We start from the raw sequence: 13,044 nt of genomic DNA on the forward strand, positions 1-13,044 counted from the left end.
GGCCTACTAAATACTGCCCATGACTGCCCGTGACTCCCCTTAACAAACACACTGCTCATGAACCTACACAGACATCGTTCATTGCTCATTACATTATGACGTCTGCCACGCTTAGATGCTATAATATTGCACAACACATATAGATTGTCTTTTTCCATCTTTTCCCATTATCTCACATTAGTTGCACATATCCTGTTGATAAATGAGATGGTCAGAAGCATTAGTCTCTTTTTTGAGGGGCTAATACATGGAGAACAAAGCCAGGGTATGAGAGAGAACACATTCACCTTTCACTTATCACTTTCACACATGAAGAGGCCTCGAAGGCCAGCGATATCACCTCCCAAATCCCTTGTGCGTATGCGACAGTGACGGCGCCATAAACAAAGGCAGATGAAGCCAGGAACATTTTATTTTGTTCAACAGGGTGACGTCTCCAGGAATCATGGTTCGTGTGTCAAGAAACTGGGACCACTCTTCAGTCTGTGTGTTGTGGCTGAATGTTATTCAAAGCTGTGTGTGTAGATCTGTAACTGCATTAGTCAAGTCTGTGCATGAGTGTAAACCAAAACCTTTATACTACAACAAACAGTACTTTTATTTCAGCTTTTCATTTTGTACCGCGAGGTCTGTTATAATACGGGTTCTGTTGTCTACATCCATCAACATGATCACTGATTTCAATGAGACCTCACCTGGTTAAATAAAGGTTAAATGAGTCACACACATCCTCAGCCCTCCCTCTCACACACAGAGCAATGACAAACTGTCCTACAGTTTGGTGGGCTGATGATTTTTTTGTTTTGAAATAAATACTTCTTTGGGCTTGTGGCAGTGATGTGTATTCATTTGCTATAACTGTATTCTCTTTTTTTGTTGAATAATTGACAGCATTGTTGGATTTACTCGTTGTACATTAAATTGTCAAATATGAATCAAGTTAATTGTTTCATTGAAATATTTTGCATCCATGAAGCAAGAGCTGATAAAGTGTGGGTGATAAATATGAGGAAACTGAAACTGGTACCTGCTTTATTGCACTTAAGAGGAAGGAGAGCGTCAGAGAAATTATGTTACATAAATCAGCGTCTCTTCTGAGTTACTGTTTGAAGAGTCCACATAAAACAGTTCCAGATATCAGAAACACAGAGACAATTTGATGGTGAGTTGCCCTCACAAGACTGAAGTTCTGAACAAAGACATAGCAGCTCTTTCAGACATGATCAGAACCACAGAGGAGGAGCTGAGAGCTGAAGACGTCTCATTCCTGCAGAACTACAAGGCTGCAGTGAAGAGAGTCCAGCAGCGCCCCCTGCTGGAGGATCCACAGCTGGTCTCAGGAGCTCTGATAGACGAGGCCAAACACCTGGGCAACCTGAGCTACAACATCTGGAACAAGATGAGGGACATGGTCGCCTACACTCCTGTGGTTCTGGATCCAAACTCTGCTCATCCAGAACTCCTCCTGTCTGAAGATCTGACCGGTGTCATTTACCACCCCACCGTCCTGGGCTTGAAGAGCTTTGACTCAGGGTTTCACAGCTGCGATGTTGAGCTGTACAATCTGGTTTTCTGGTTGTAGCTGCAGTCTGTTAAGAGGAAAGGTGACAGGTGAGAAATAAAATTCTCAGATGGTGAATATGACACCTGCTCCCCCATCAGCCCAACTACTGACTGTCTTGGGGTAGAAGATGTTTCATCTGATTAGAGTCAATCTGGACACTGACAGATGATCTATGATCGTAATGTTAACACGAACATACAAACATTCATTCTACAAACACACTTAAGCAAAGTGATGAAATATGAAAACGACTCCAACATGTGGATACTGTCTGTTAAATAGTTTAGTTTTGCTGTAGTTACAAATGTGATCTTGTTTTCATTGTTTTGAGGTTTTTCATCGACTCATCATGACTTATTGCACCATCACACTCTCTTCCACCACCGAGCGGTCCTCTGCTGTGTATCACTTGTGTTTGTAAACCAATAAAGAATGAGGAAAGAGAAATGTGTTCAGATTCACAAATCATATTTTTAGTTTAGTTTTGTCATCATGAATCAGAAAGTCAACTGAGCGTGAGCTAAAAACAGCCTGGCTGTTTAAAGTTCAGACTGAATGTTAGAATGACTTCAACAGAGTTATAATATTCTAGTTTAACATAAGACTTCTTTCTGTTACTTGTGCTATTCAGTGGCAGTGATCTTTCTACGGTCACAGAACAAACTGCTTCCTTAGATGTGGATGATACAAAATCTAAACCAAAGACAGGCAGAGAAACAGCTCACTGATCTGCTGGTGAACTGAAGAAAGTGGGAAGTGATCAGCGCTGTAATGTGTCAAATACATGTTTGATTTATTTTCCATTACTGATGCAGCACTAAGCTAAAATAAAGCTTCAAAATCCTGCTGATGTTACAGTGTGATGAAACAGGGTGAGCGGTGTCACTTGTGTAACTTCATTGAGAGGGTCGATCACAGCGTCACGCGTTTACTTCAACACATAAAACTGTTATGAAGTCATGAGTTTGGTTTATAGTAAGCACCTACATTACATCTGACAGATTGTTACAGACCTGGGATTTGTGGTGCCAATTTCTACGTAGTGTTGCTTTAAATTAAATGTGTCATGTTTGCAGCCTTTCTGTATCAGTCGAGTTCCACTTTGAAATGAATAAAATTTACGTGACAACTTTACTTTTTACTTTGTTTTATTTTATTTACTAATTTACTCCCCGTAGAAAGTAACATTATTTTTGTTTTACTCCACAGCTTCACATGGTGTTTATACCTCATGATGAGTCTTTAAATTGCTTAAATTAGGAACAGTAACTAATGATGTTACTGCATTAAAGACTAATGTAATGTGATTACAGTAAACACTTTAGAATATAACATTTTTTACTTCACTAAAAACATTGATCACATGAATCATAATCGGGGTTTTTACATCTATTTGTATGTTTATGAGCAAAAGAGAGGTCATTTTATAAAACTTTATCCAGCTAGTGTTCAGCTGTTGACTGTTTTAAATAAAAACAAAATTGTTCAAATTGATAATAACAACAATAACAATATGTTTCAGTGGTTTTATAGTTGTAACCATAACATTTCACAGTTTGAATTGACTGTAGTCATGACGACGTGATGAGATTCCACCATCAAACCTGTCGAGACACTAAAGACAAACAAATCTACATACCGAGAGAAACTAAACTAAACTTCAAACTAAACTACTCAACATGACTGACCAAGGCAAGTCTTCACACCAGACAGGCTACGTGTTCAACGATCTCCGTCTGGAGGGTCACTTCTGTGATGCAGTCATCAAAGTCCAGGACGTGGAGTTTCAGGTCCACAAGATCATCCTCTGTGATTGCAGCTTGTACTTCCGGTGAGTCCGAAATCTGATATCAGGGGGACAGAATATCAATTAATATTCCTTTAAATAAGCAGAAAAACAAAATAATAGGTTCACGATTAATCACAATAAGAGATGAGTTGGTTTGATTCATGAGCAGCAGTTGTGATGAAACAAGTTGACCTAGAAGTGAGGACATGAACGATATGATGGAGAATACAGATAACATATTTTAAAAGATAATTCAAAAGTATCAGTTTAATCATGGTGCAGGTTGCCTGTCCGCCCACACAGTCAGACACAAGTTTGAATGAAGGTTTTTTTTCTGCCAGTTGTTCATTGATTGAAGATTAGTTTTTAATTTTGACTCCATATCCCGTCTCTCAGTGCCATGCTACAGTACTTTTAATAACTAAATAAAAAGTGGCTGAATAATATTGACTTGATAAGGGAAAATAGAATGAAGTCCATGAGTATAATTGTATCATTTCCAGTTCATACAAAATGGTAAAGTAAGCTGATTTAATCACAATGATTCCTAACAATAGTTTTACGAGGGGACCTCATGTGGGTTTTGTGTAACACAATCACACAGGATAAACAAAGTCTGCATTTTATTAGTTTAATTCATTAAATTGTTGGTGTGAGGATGAGAGAAAGATGTTGAATACTGTTTATTTTCAATCCTCTCTGGTGTTTTCATGCTGACCCACAGAGCTCTCTTCATACGCTGGTCAGCTGCAGACAAGAAGGTCTTCAACATCGAAGGCTTGTCTCCTGACATGATGCAAGCCATCATTGAGTTTGCATACACCGGCTCTCTCTCCGTGACGGTGGACAACGTACAGGAGCTGCTGCTAGCAGCCGATCAGTTCAACGTAATGAAGATTGTTCGAGCCTGCTGCGACTACCTGGAGGAGCGGCTCTGCCCGGAGAACTGCATCGGCATCTGGAAGTTCACCAACATCCTCCCCTGCTTTGAGCTGCAGAGCAAGACCTTCCTGTTCATCCTTGATCACTTTGAGGAGGTTGTTTCCACCGAAGAGTTTGAGTTTCTCAACGTGCAGGAACTCGCTGACATCCTTGGAAGAGACGACCTCAACGTGAAAAAGGAGAATACTGTGTGTGAGGCCATCTTTCAGTGGATCACCAACAGACCGGAGGAAAGAAAAGAACATCTGCTGGTGCTCTTGTCTAAAGTAAGATCTGCCACTAGCTTTCACTTGGATTCAGCTGACAGGAAAAATATCAATATTGTACCTGGGTGCTTTCAAACCTGCAGCTCCACTACAAACAAACTAAGAGCTGCAGTCATGTTAGACCACAGACTGTATACAAAGAGGGCAGAGCTGGTGGGTAGGAAAACTGAAGTCCACTGCAGTTCAATTCAAAGATTTTCTCTTGTTTTCTACATGCAGGTCCGGCTGGCCTTGATGAGTCAGGATCAACTGGGGATAACTGTGCTGAGCAATGAGCTGGTGAGGAGCAACGATGAGTGCTTCAACATGGTGACAGAGGTCTTGGAAAACAAAGGCAACCTCACCTCACCACCATTTGACATGCGCGACCCTGTCGCTCGTCCTCGCCTGCCTCACGCCGTCCTGCTGGCCATCGGAGGCTGGAGCGGAGCTGATCCAACCAACTGCGTTGAGGCGTACGACATCCGCGCTGACCTCTGGGTCAACCTGACAAACGAGCAGGAGCGCCCTCGTGCCTACCACGGCACCGTCTTCCTCGACGGGTACGTCTACTGTGTGGGTGGCTTTGACAGGGCGGAGTCTTTCAACAGCGTTCGCAGGCTGGATCTGACCACATACACCTGGGAGGAGGTCGCACCGATGCACTACCGCCGCTGCTACGTGTCCGTCACTGTGCTGAATGGATGCATCTATGCAATGGGAGGTTATGATGGGCATGTACGACTCAGCACTGTAGAGCGCTACAGGCCCGAAACCAACCAGTGGAGTGTCATCACACGCATGCATGAGATCAGGAGCGACGCCAGCTGCACAACACTCGACGACAAGGTGGGTGAAGTGAAAGAGCAGCCGGGACTCTTAACAGACAGATGTACGGTGCTTTCTGCTAACAATGGAGCAAGCATGAAAGGAAATTCAGAACTGGTATTTCTATCCATCCTGAGTGATCTGATCACCGGTGGACAATGGACTTCCTAACTCTTAACATGTATCAGCAGCTGGAACAATTATTCATTTATACAAATAAAGAAATATCATCATGTATAACAATTATACTGAGACAGCCTAAACAGCTAGTTGGGTTTCTCCCAACTAAGCAACTTAAAATGTGCGTATGTTGGTAATTTTGACGTGTTTACCATCAATAAATTCTGTCTTCTTTAAGTTTTTCCTCACTCAATAAACTCTTAAAATCATTTGATTTGTTATGTGAGTCTGGGGATAAATATCATCTTCTAAGTGATCTACTACAAACAATGTAATGGTAACACCGTTTATAATTCACCTCCAATCTTTTGCCTATCTGTGCTGCAATTTATATTATTCATCAGTCGATAGCTGCCAGATCAGCTGCAATATATTTTTCAGTTTGACTATTACATTTATGACTAGATGCTGGGTCTGAGCTGTATTTCACTTGTTATCTTAGAATGGTGTAAACACTTTGCTGTACTATTTGCTTTAATACAAGGAACAAAGTCAACATTTGAAGTTGAGAAGTGCTAAATAACTTTATGTCCCTCCTGTTCTTCCTAGATCTACATTTGCGGTGGTTTCAATGGGACCGAGTGCCTGGAAACCTGTGAATATTACAGCCCAGAAACCAACCAGTGGACTGAGATCTCCCCCATGAACAGCCGGCGCAGTGGAGTTGGCGTCATTGCATATGCAGACCTCATCTTTGCAGTGAGTACATAAATGTCAACCTCTGGAGAACCGAATTTGTGGCAACCTGTCTTGTAGGATTGTTCAATGAGGGCTGAGAAAGTGTTTCCATCTTCAATTAAACACCATTTATTCAACATTTCCTCTCACAGGTCGGTGGATTCGATGGCAGCGCCCGTCTGCGCAGCGCTGAGGTCTACAATCCCTGCACCAACACCTGGCATGCAGTGTCCTCCATGTTGACCACCCGCAGCAACTTCGGCATCGAAGTGCTCGAGGATCTGCTCTTTGTTGTGGGCGGCTTCAACGGCTTGAGCACCACCTATAACGTCGAGTACTACGACGTGACGACAGATACGTGGACTGAGGCCTGTGGCATGGAGATTTTCTGCAGCGCCCTAAGCTGCTGCGTGGTGCACGGACTCCCCAACATGGCTGAGTACACTTTGTGTCGCGACGGCAGGACACTTGTAGAACTGGAGTCAGTAGAGGTAGAATCCAGCTAACAGTGCTTCACACAGTCCGGCCCTGTACCACCATGCACACCGGCAAGACGTAGTGACAAAGACTGAATGGCCAACTGTAAGTGAACTGTGCCTTTTTTAACATATTTTATTGAATTCTGAGCTCAAGATGAGTCATAAAAATCTATTTTTAGGTTGTACAGTAGTGAGAAAAAATTTAGATTTTGATTTAAAGCTGCAATATGTAATTATATTTGGTTTAATACATAAAAAATAACAAAAATGATCAACAGAATTTGAAGAGATAACAGTTCTGACATTTTGTCACAGACGCTGATATGTTACATTGCAGAGATATTTACTGAAGTTAGCATGCTAACCAGTTAGCCCCAGCCTTGTTCTGTCTCATTATAGAACCCGTAGCTCACAGTCTGGACGGCTAGCTGCGCGGCTAAAGTTAGCAGCTGTTTGCGATTGAAGTGACCTCGCTTGAGTTGGCCAATTCTTACATATTGCACCTTTAAAGGGGATTCTTTTCACATATCCTTTGCATGTCTAAGAGATAAATGAATAATTAACAAAGGAACACAGGATTAATACAAGGAAAATGTATTCTTGATTACACTATGACTTTTAAGCAACGTAATGTTACTTTAAATCACTTTAAATTACTTTTGATGGTACAGTGGACAAATTGTTACCAACCTGTGATTTGCATTATTTGTTTTTACCACAGTGGCGTTGCACTACTACTATTACACAAATATAACACAAAATGCCAACGTTTTTTGTTGTTTTTTTGCCTTATGATTGAATGCAGATAAGTTGTTTTGCTTTAGTTTAAAGTTTTGTATCGTTCTCATTATTCTCAGGAGGTTTTCTACTGTTTGAGATAAGAAGTAGAAGATAGTTTAAGATTGTGGGTCTAATGTGGAGCATCTGTGTGCCTTAATGACATCATCACACTCCGGTCAGTGACTGGTTAATATGGGTGTGGAGCTTCACTGTTGTCGCTTTGTTTTTAATTCACTCTGAATGAGAAAATCAGCTGTAGACTGTGATGTAAATGCCAAAGATTTATGTTTTTCATGCTATGTAATGTTGAAACCTGTTGTAACTGATTTCATCAACCTCTGGATATATATTTTTTTAAGGAAGGAAAGAGGTTAATGTGTTCAGATGTATTGAATATTGTGATGGATAAGATTGTATTTATTGGAGAGAAGTTAACAAATAAAAGGTGAATCAACAAAAGGTTAACTTTTGTATTATTGAACAGAACGATTAAACGGAATAATAGAAGAGTCAATCTGTTTCAGTTGAAAGGACAAAGCTCAGTACGCAGGAGTGTACTTGTTGGGTCTGACAAAGAAGTTTTCAACGATGAAATTCAGTCATTATCTACTCTCCAACGTGTGCAGCAGCAGGCAGGTTCAGTCAAGATAACTTGTCCTCTTCACGCACAACACACACGCACACAGAAGTAACTAAGTACAGTTTCTCAAGTAGTGTACATCAGTACAGATTTGAGATACTTGTACTCTAGTTGATTATTTGAATATGAAAACAGCCTGTTTTTCTGACTTTTACATACACATGGTTCTTTACAGTGCAGCCACACTACCAACTAATGACAATCTGACACACTATGATGCACTACTGTAGGTTAAAATAGCCAACAGTATTTAAAGTAGTTGAAATGAGCAGTAAAATGATACACATGAACGCAGGACGGATATTAAATCAAAAACATCAGATATAAAAGCACTTGACAAGAACCATTTAACTGCATAATGAGTACTAGAGCTCGACAGATATGTTTTTTTCAGAGCAAATGCTGATACCAAAATTAATCATCAAGGAGACTGATGACAGATATATATTTGCAGAAAGAAAGAAAAAATCTTAATGTCAAAGTTAGGAATAACCACAGCTGGAAAGTAACTAACTAGAATTCAATATTGTATTTCCATTTTCTGCTACTCAACACTTCTCCTCCACTAAATGTATCTGATAACTTTAGTTAATAGTAACTTCATAGATTCATATTAAGGCTGATAAGCGATCTACCTATAATGAATACTTACATACTTTTTTCAAAAGTAAGTAGCTTGTAATGGAGTATTTTCACACAGTGTGGTGTTAGTAATTTCACATAAAAATGCACTATGTAGTTTTTGGGAAGAACATTTAATCAATTTTAAAAAAAAAATCTAAATAAACAAATTACTGTTGTTATCAAGACTGAATAAACTTAATAAACTAACCAACATTAAAGTACTACTCAATTTTACAGTGTTTTATCTTTATATGTGGCGGACCCTGCCACCTTTCTAGATTCAAACGGTGTTCTTGGACCTTATTTTCCTCTAAGCACAGCTTGTTTATTCACTTATGGAAAGAAAAATTCGTATTACTACATAATTAAAATTGTAAATATAAAAATTCTTTGATTTGATTTTCTACCCCAAATATACTTAGTGCTCCATTAATGTAAATAATGTTGATATTGATCAATATTCAGTACAATTTTACCATTCTGACAGTTTTAATACTCACTAGTTGTTGTTGTCATGGAGACTGAGACTTGTGTTAGCATGTCCAGTCGAGCCATCCTGCTAACGTTAGCTGTGCTGACCGTTGTTAGCTGTTAGCATCGCTAGCGCTGACACAAACAGCGCCTGCTTCTCACTGCTGTTCAGTAATGTTGTCATCATGAGTGGCCGCCGCGAATAAGTGTGTCATCTTCGGTAGTTCTACCACAAACTTTCAATTTCCCTCCCGCTTCCTCCGTTTTTAGTTGTGATGAAACTTTAGGTCGGTTTCAACTTCGCGCCAGTCTGTTTGTTTTGCCACTCTCGTCATATATCAGTTCCGCGCATGCGCAGTTAGATGGAATAGTCCAATGTAGTACGAACTGAAAGGGGGGCTAAGAAACTGAAAAAGGATTAAGCCGTGTGATGCAACTTTAGCGTATGGATTTTTTGAAAAGCATAATCAATTAGCGAAAAGCAGAAAAAGAAACCGTCTTAATCACACGTTTATGAGGCCTTTGATGGGGCTCTTAGCAGTTTGGGCTGATAAAGTTCCAACCCTTTGCATGACTCCCCACAGACACACCCGGAAGTACAGTGTGTTAACTTTCATTTCTCAAGAAAACGCCCACGCAGACGGAGAGACGGGAGAGATTCACAACTGACTCACAACTTCCACTAAGAGGACAGAAACAAGAGAAAAACTGCGTAACAGCTGACTTCACACACTGAACGTGAGTTTACCACTATTAAAAAAATGATAATTGTTAAATGTTTATAGTTGAAAGTTGATAGACATGATCGATTGATTTCCAATGCGCTCACTTCCTGCTTTGTTTACAGTGTTTTTTCAACCACGATGGCTTCCATCTTAGAGGACGATCTCTCCTGTCCTGTCTGCCACGACGTCTACAAAGATCCTGTTGTTCTGTCATGCAGCCACAGCTTCTGTAAAGACTGTCTGCAGAGCTGGTGGAGGGGGAAACAAGCAAAGCAGTGTCCAGTTTGCAAGGCAAGATCTCAAACAAGTGATCCACCTCGTAACCTGGCGTTAAAGAACCTGTGTGAGAGCTTCGTACTGAAAAAAGAGGACAGACCTTCAACTGGGTCTGAGGCTCTCTGCAGTCTGCACGGTGAGAAACTGAAACTCTTCTGTCTGGACCATCAGCAGCCGGTGTGTGTCGTCTGCAGAGACTCAAAAAAACACAACAACCACAGATTCAGACCCATCGATGAAGCTGCACAGGATCTTAAAGAAGAGCTGCAGAAGTCCCTGAAGCCCTTACAGGACAAACTGAAGGTCTTCAAACTAGTTAAAGGAAACTGTGATCAAACAGCAGAGCACATTAAGTCTCAGGCCCAACACACAGAGAAGCAGATCAAAGAGCAGTTTAAGAAGCTTCGTCAGTTTCTCCAAGAGGAAGAGGAGGTCAGGATCTCTGCTCTGAGGGAGGAAGAGAAGCAGAAGACTCAGATGATGAAGAAGAAGACTGCAGCTCTGAGTAAAGACATAGCAGCGCTGTCAGACACGATCAGAACCACAGAGGAGGAGCTGAGAGCTGAAGACGTCTCATTCCTGCAGAACTACAAGGCTGCAGTGAAGAGAGTCCAGCAGCGCCGTCTGCTGGAGGATCCACAGCTGGTCTCAGGAGCTCTGATAGACGAGGCCAAACACCTGGGCAACCTGAGCTACAACGTCTGGAACAAGATGATGGAGAAGGTCTCCCACACTCCTGTGATTCTGGATCCAAACTCTGCTCATCCAGAACTCCTCCTCTCCGATGATCTGACCAGTGTGAGACGTGCAGAGGGACAGATAATTCCCCAAAACCCAGAGAGGTTTGTTTACCACCCCTCCGTCATAGGCTATAAGGGCTTCAAGGCAGGGACTCACAGCTGGCATGTTGAAGTTGGAGACAGTACAGACTGGTCTGTGGGTGTCGCTGCAGAGTCGGTCAAGAGGAAGGGGAACGTAAAGGCCAAATTATGGAGAATAAAATTCTCTGATGGTAAATATAAAGCCTGCTCCCCCGCAAAAACACCAGTTCTCCTCTCAGGGAAGAAGAAGCTAAACGAGCCAAAGTATCAGCTGATCAGAGTTAATCTGGACTGGGACAAACACAAGCTGTCGTTCACTGATCCTGACACTGACATACTCATACACACCTTCACCTGCACTTTCTCAGAGAAGCTGTTTCCATACATCTGCAACAAAGACAAAAACCCCATCAAGGTTTTACCGCAGGAGGACGACGACGACAACAACGATGATGATGACAGCGATCACTTCAGTACTGATGATGATGACTTGTTCAGTTAAAGACCTGAAATCGAGCGTAACAGACAAAACATGCGTGATGATCCTAGAGTTCAGCCTTAATCAAAATGTGAATTGTAAATTACTGATAATGTGTGTGACATCATCAGGACATAGAAGCTGTCTGTGAAGTTTTCAGACTTTAAAGTCTCTGTCTCAGTCGTTCTGTCAGAGTAAGAGACACAAAATTTAAAATTGTGGGTTCGTACTTGTTGGTGATCATAGAATTGAAGCTTTCTCTGCTCTTCCACTAAATCAAGAAGTTTCCTTGTCAGCTCAGTCGGCTTTTATCACAGAAGACATTTTGACATGTCATACAGATTCATGGTGCTGCTCTGTAACGGGATCACAGTTTACGTGGACATGTGAACAGAGCTGTTGTTTACAATATCAGTAACACGTGTGTTTTCCTTCTACAAGTCAAAATGTTTGCTGTGACAAAGACTTGTTGGACAACAGGAAGTGAACTGTGACCTTTTGAATTCAAGATGAGCCGCAAAAAATATTTTTGTGTTTTACACGATTAAGAAAATAGAGATATATTTGCTATTTTGCTAGCTGCACAGCTAACTGAGCTAATTAGCTAATGGCCGCTACAGTAAGCGGCTGTTTGGATTGAAGTGACCTCGCTTGAGGAGGCCAATTCTTACATATTGCACCTTTTTTAAAGTTTTTTTTTTTTTCACAGATACTGTCTAAGAGAGGAGATGATTAACAAAGGATTAAAATCTGTAAAATGCAACCTTATTTCACTGTGCCTTTAAAGCAAAGTAATGGAACTTTTTATTTTTTACCTTAAATACCAGCTTGAAATCATTTTTTTATGGTACAATTGACAAATTGTCCTGTGATTTGTTTTTACCACAGTGGTTTTGCATTCTGTAACTGTGCTATCGCCAAATAATACAAAATGGCGAACTTTTTTTTTTATGATTGAATGCAGATAAGTTTCAGTCTAGTTTTGCTTTACTTTAAAGCTTTGCATCGTTCTCATTATTCTTAGGAGGTTTTCTACTGTTTGACATGAGAAGTAGAAGGTAGTTTAAGATTGTGGGTCTATTGTGGAGCATCTGTGTGCCTTAATTACATCATCACACTCCTGTTCATGATTGGTTATTTTGGGTGTGGAGCTTTCACTGCTGTCGCTTTTAGTTCACTCTGAATAAGAAAATCAGCTGTAGACCGTGATGTAAATGCCAAAGATTTATGTTTTTGTTGCTCACATTCGAATGTTGTAACCTGTTCTGTTTGCTTTCATCTACTTTTAACGAAGAAAAGAGTTAAATGTGTTCAGATTTTTTGAACACTGTGATGGATATGATTGAATTTCATTGGAAAGAAGAAAACAAATAAAAGGTGAATCAACAAAATGTTTTATGTTGTATTATTTAATAGAACGATAAAACAGAATAACAGAAGATAACAGAGTCGATCTGTTTCAGTTAATAGGACACAAGTTAGTACACAGTCTGACTTTGTTCAATAAAGTAATAAAACAAAAGG

At 40.6% G+C, this 13,044-nt stretch overlaps 2 protein-coding genes and 1 long non-coding RNA gene across 3 annotated transcripts; 2 read left to right on the top strand and 1 right to left on the bottom strand.

Annotated features, from left to right (window-relative positions):
* Positions 1-1,015: 1,015 nt before the first annotated feature.
* On the bottom strand, positions 1,016-9,552 carry LOC115583303 (uncharacterized). Its single transcript, XR_003984331.1, has 3 exons — positions 9,250-9,552; positions 3,253-3,408; positions 1,016-1,589 (listed from the first exon to the last, which is right to left on the bottom strand). It is a non-coding gene; the product is annotated as an uncharacterized LOC115583303 (long non-coding RNA).
* Positions 3,131-7,950, top strand: LOC115583224 (kelch-like protein 10). The gene is made up of 5 exons (XM_030419834.1): positions 3,131-3,395; positions 4,078-4,561; positions 4,781-5,389; positions 6,098-6,247; positions 6,379-7,950. Exons 1-5 carry the CDS (start codon positions 3,244-3,246, stop codon positions 6,730-6,732), a joined length of 1,749 nt encoding a protein of 582 aa, XP_030275694.1. The 5' UTR covers positions 3,131-3,243; the 3' UTR covers positions 6,733-7,950.
* Positions 9,553-9,829: 277 nt separating the features above from the next.
* On the top strand, positions 9,830-12,911 carry LOC115583235 (nuclear factor 7, ovary-like). Its single transcript, XM_030419868.1, has 2 exons — positions 9,830-9,958; positions 10,068-12,911. The coding sequence occupies exon 2, from the start codon at positions 10,084-10,086 to the stop codon at positions 11,542-11,544; it is 1,461 nt and encodes a 486-aa protein (XP_030275728.1). The 5' UTR covers positions 9,830-9,958; positions 10,068-10,083; the 3' UTR covers positions 11,545-12,911.
* Positions 12,912-13,044: the final 133 nt, after the last annotated feature.

Source organism: Sparus aurata, chromosome 6 (assembly GCF_900880675.1).
Source record: "Sparus aurata chromosome 6, fSpaAur1.1, whole genome shotgun sequence".
Classification (NCBI taxonomy): domain Eukaryota; kingdom Metazoa; phylum Chordata; class Actinopteri; order Spariformes; family Sparidae; genus Sparus; species Sparus aurata.

What these genes read in the sequence shown, in the direction of transcription:
- LOC115583224 (XM_030419834.1), top strand. Translation starts at nt 3,244, where the DNA reads ATGACTGACCAAGGCAAGTCTTCACACCAGACAGGCTACGTGTTCAAC. An exon ending in GCACAACACTCGACGACAAG is followed by an intron (nt 5,390 to 6,097) that starts GTGGGTGAAGTG and finishes TGTTCTTCCTAG; the next exon opens with ATCTACATTTGCGGTGGTTT. An exon ending in ATGCAGACCTCATCTTTGCA is followed by an intron (nt 6,248 to 6,378) that starts GTGAGTACATAA and finishes TTCCTCTCACAG; the next exon opens with GTCGGTGGATTCGATGGCAG.
- LOC115583235 (XM_030419868.1), top strand. Translation starts at nt 10,084, where the DNA reads ATGGCTTCCATCTTAGAGGACGATCTCTCCTGTCCTGTCTGCCACGAC.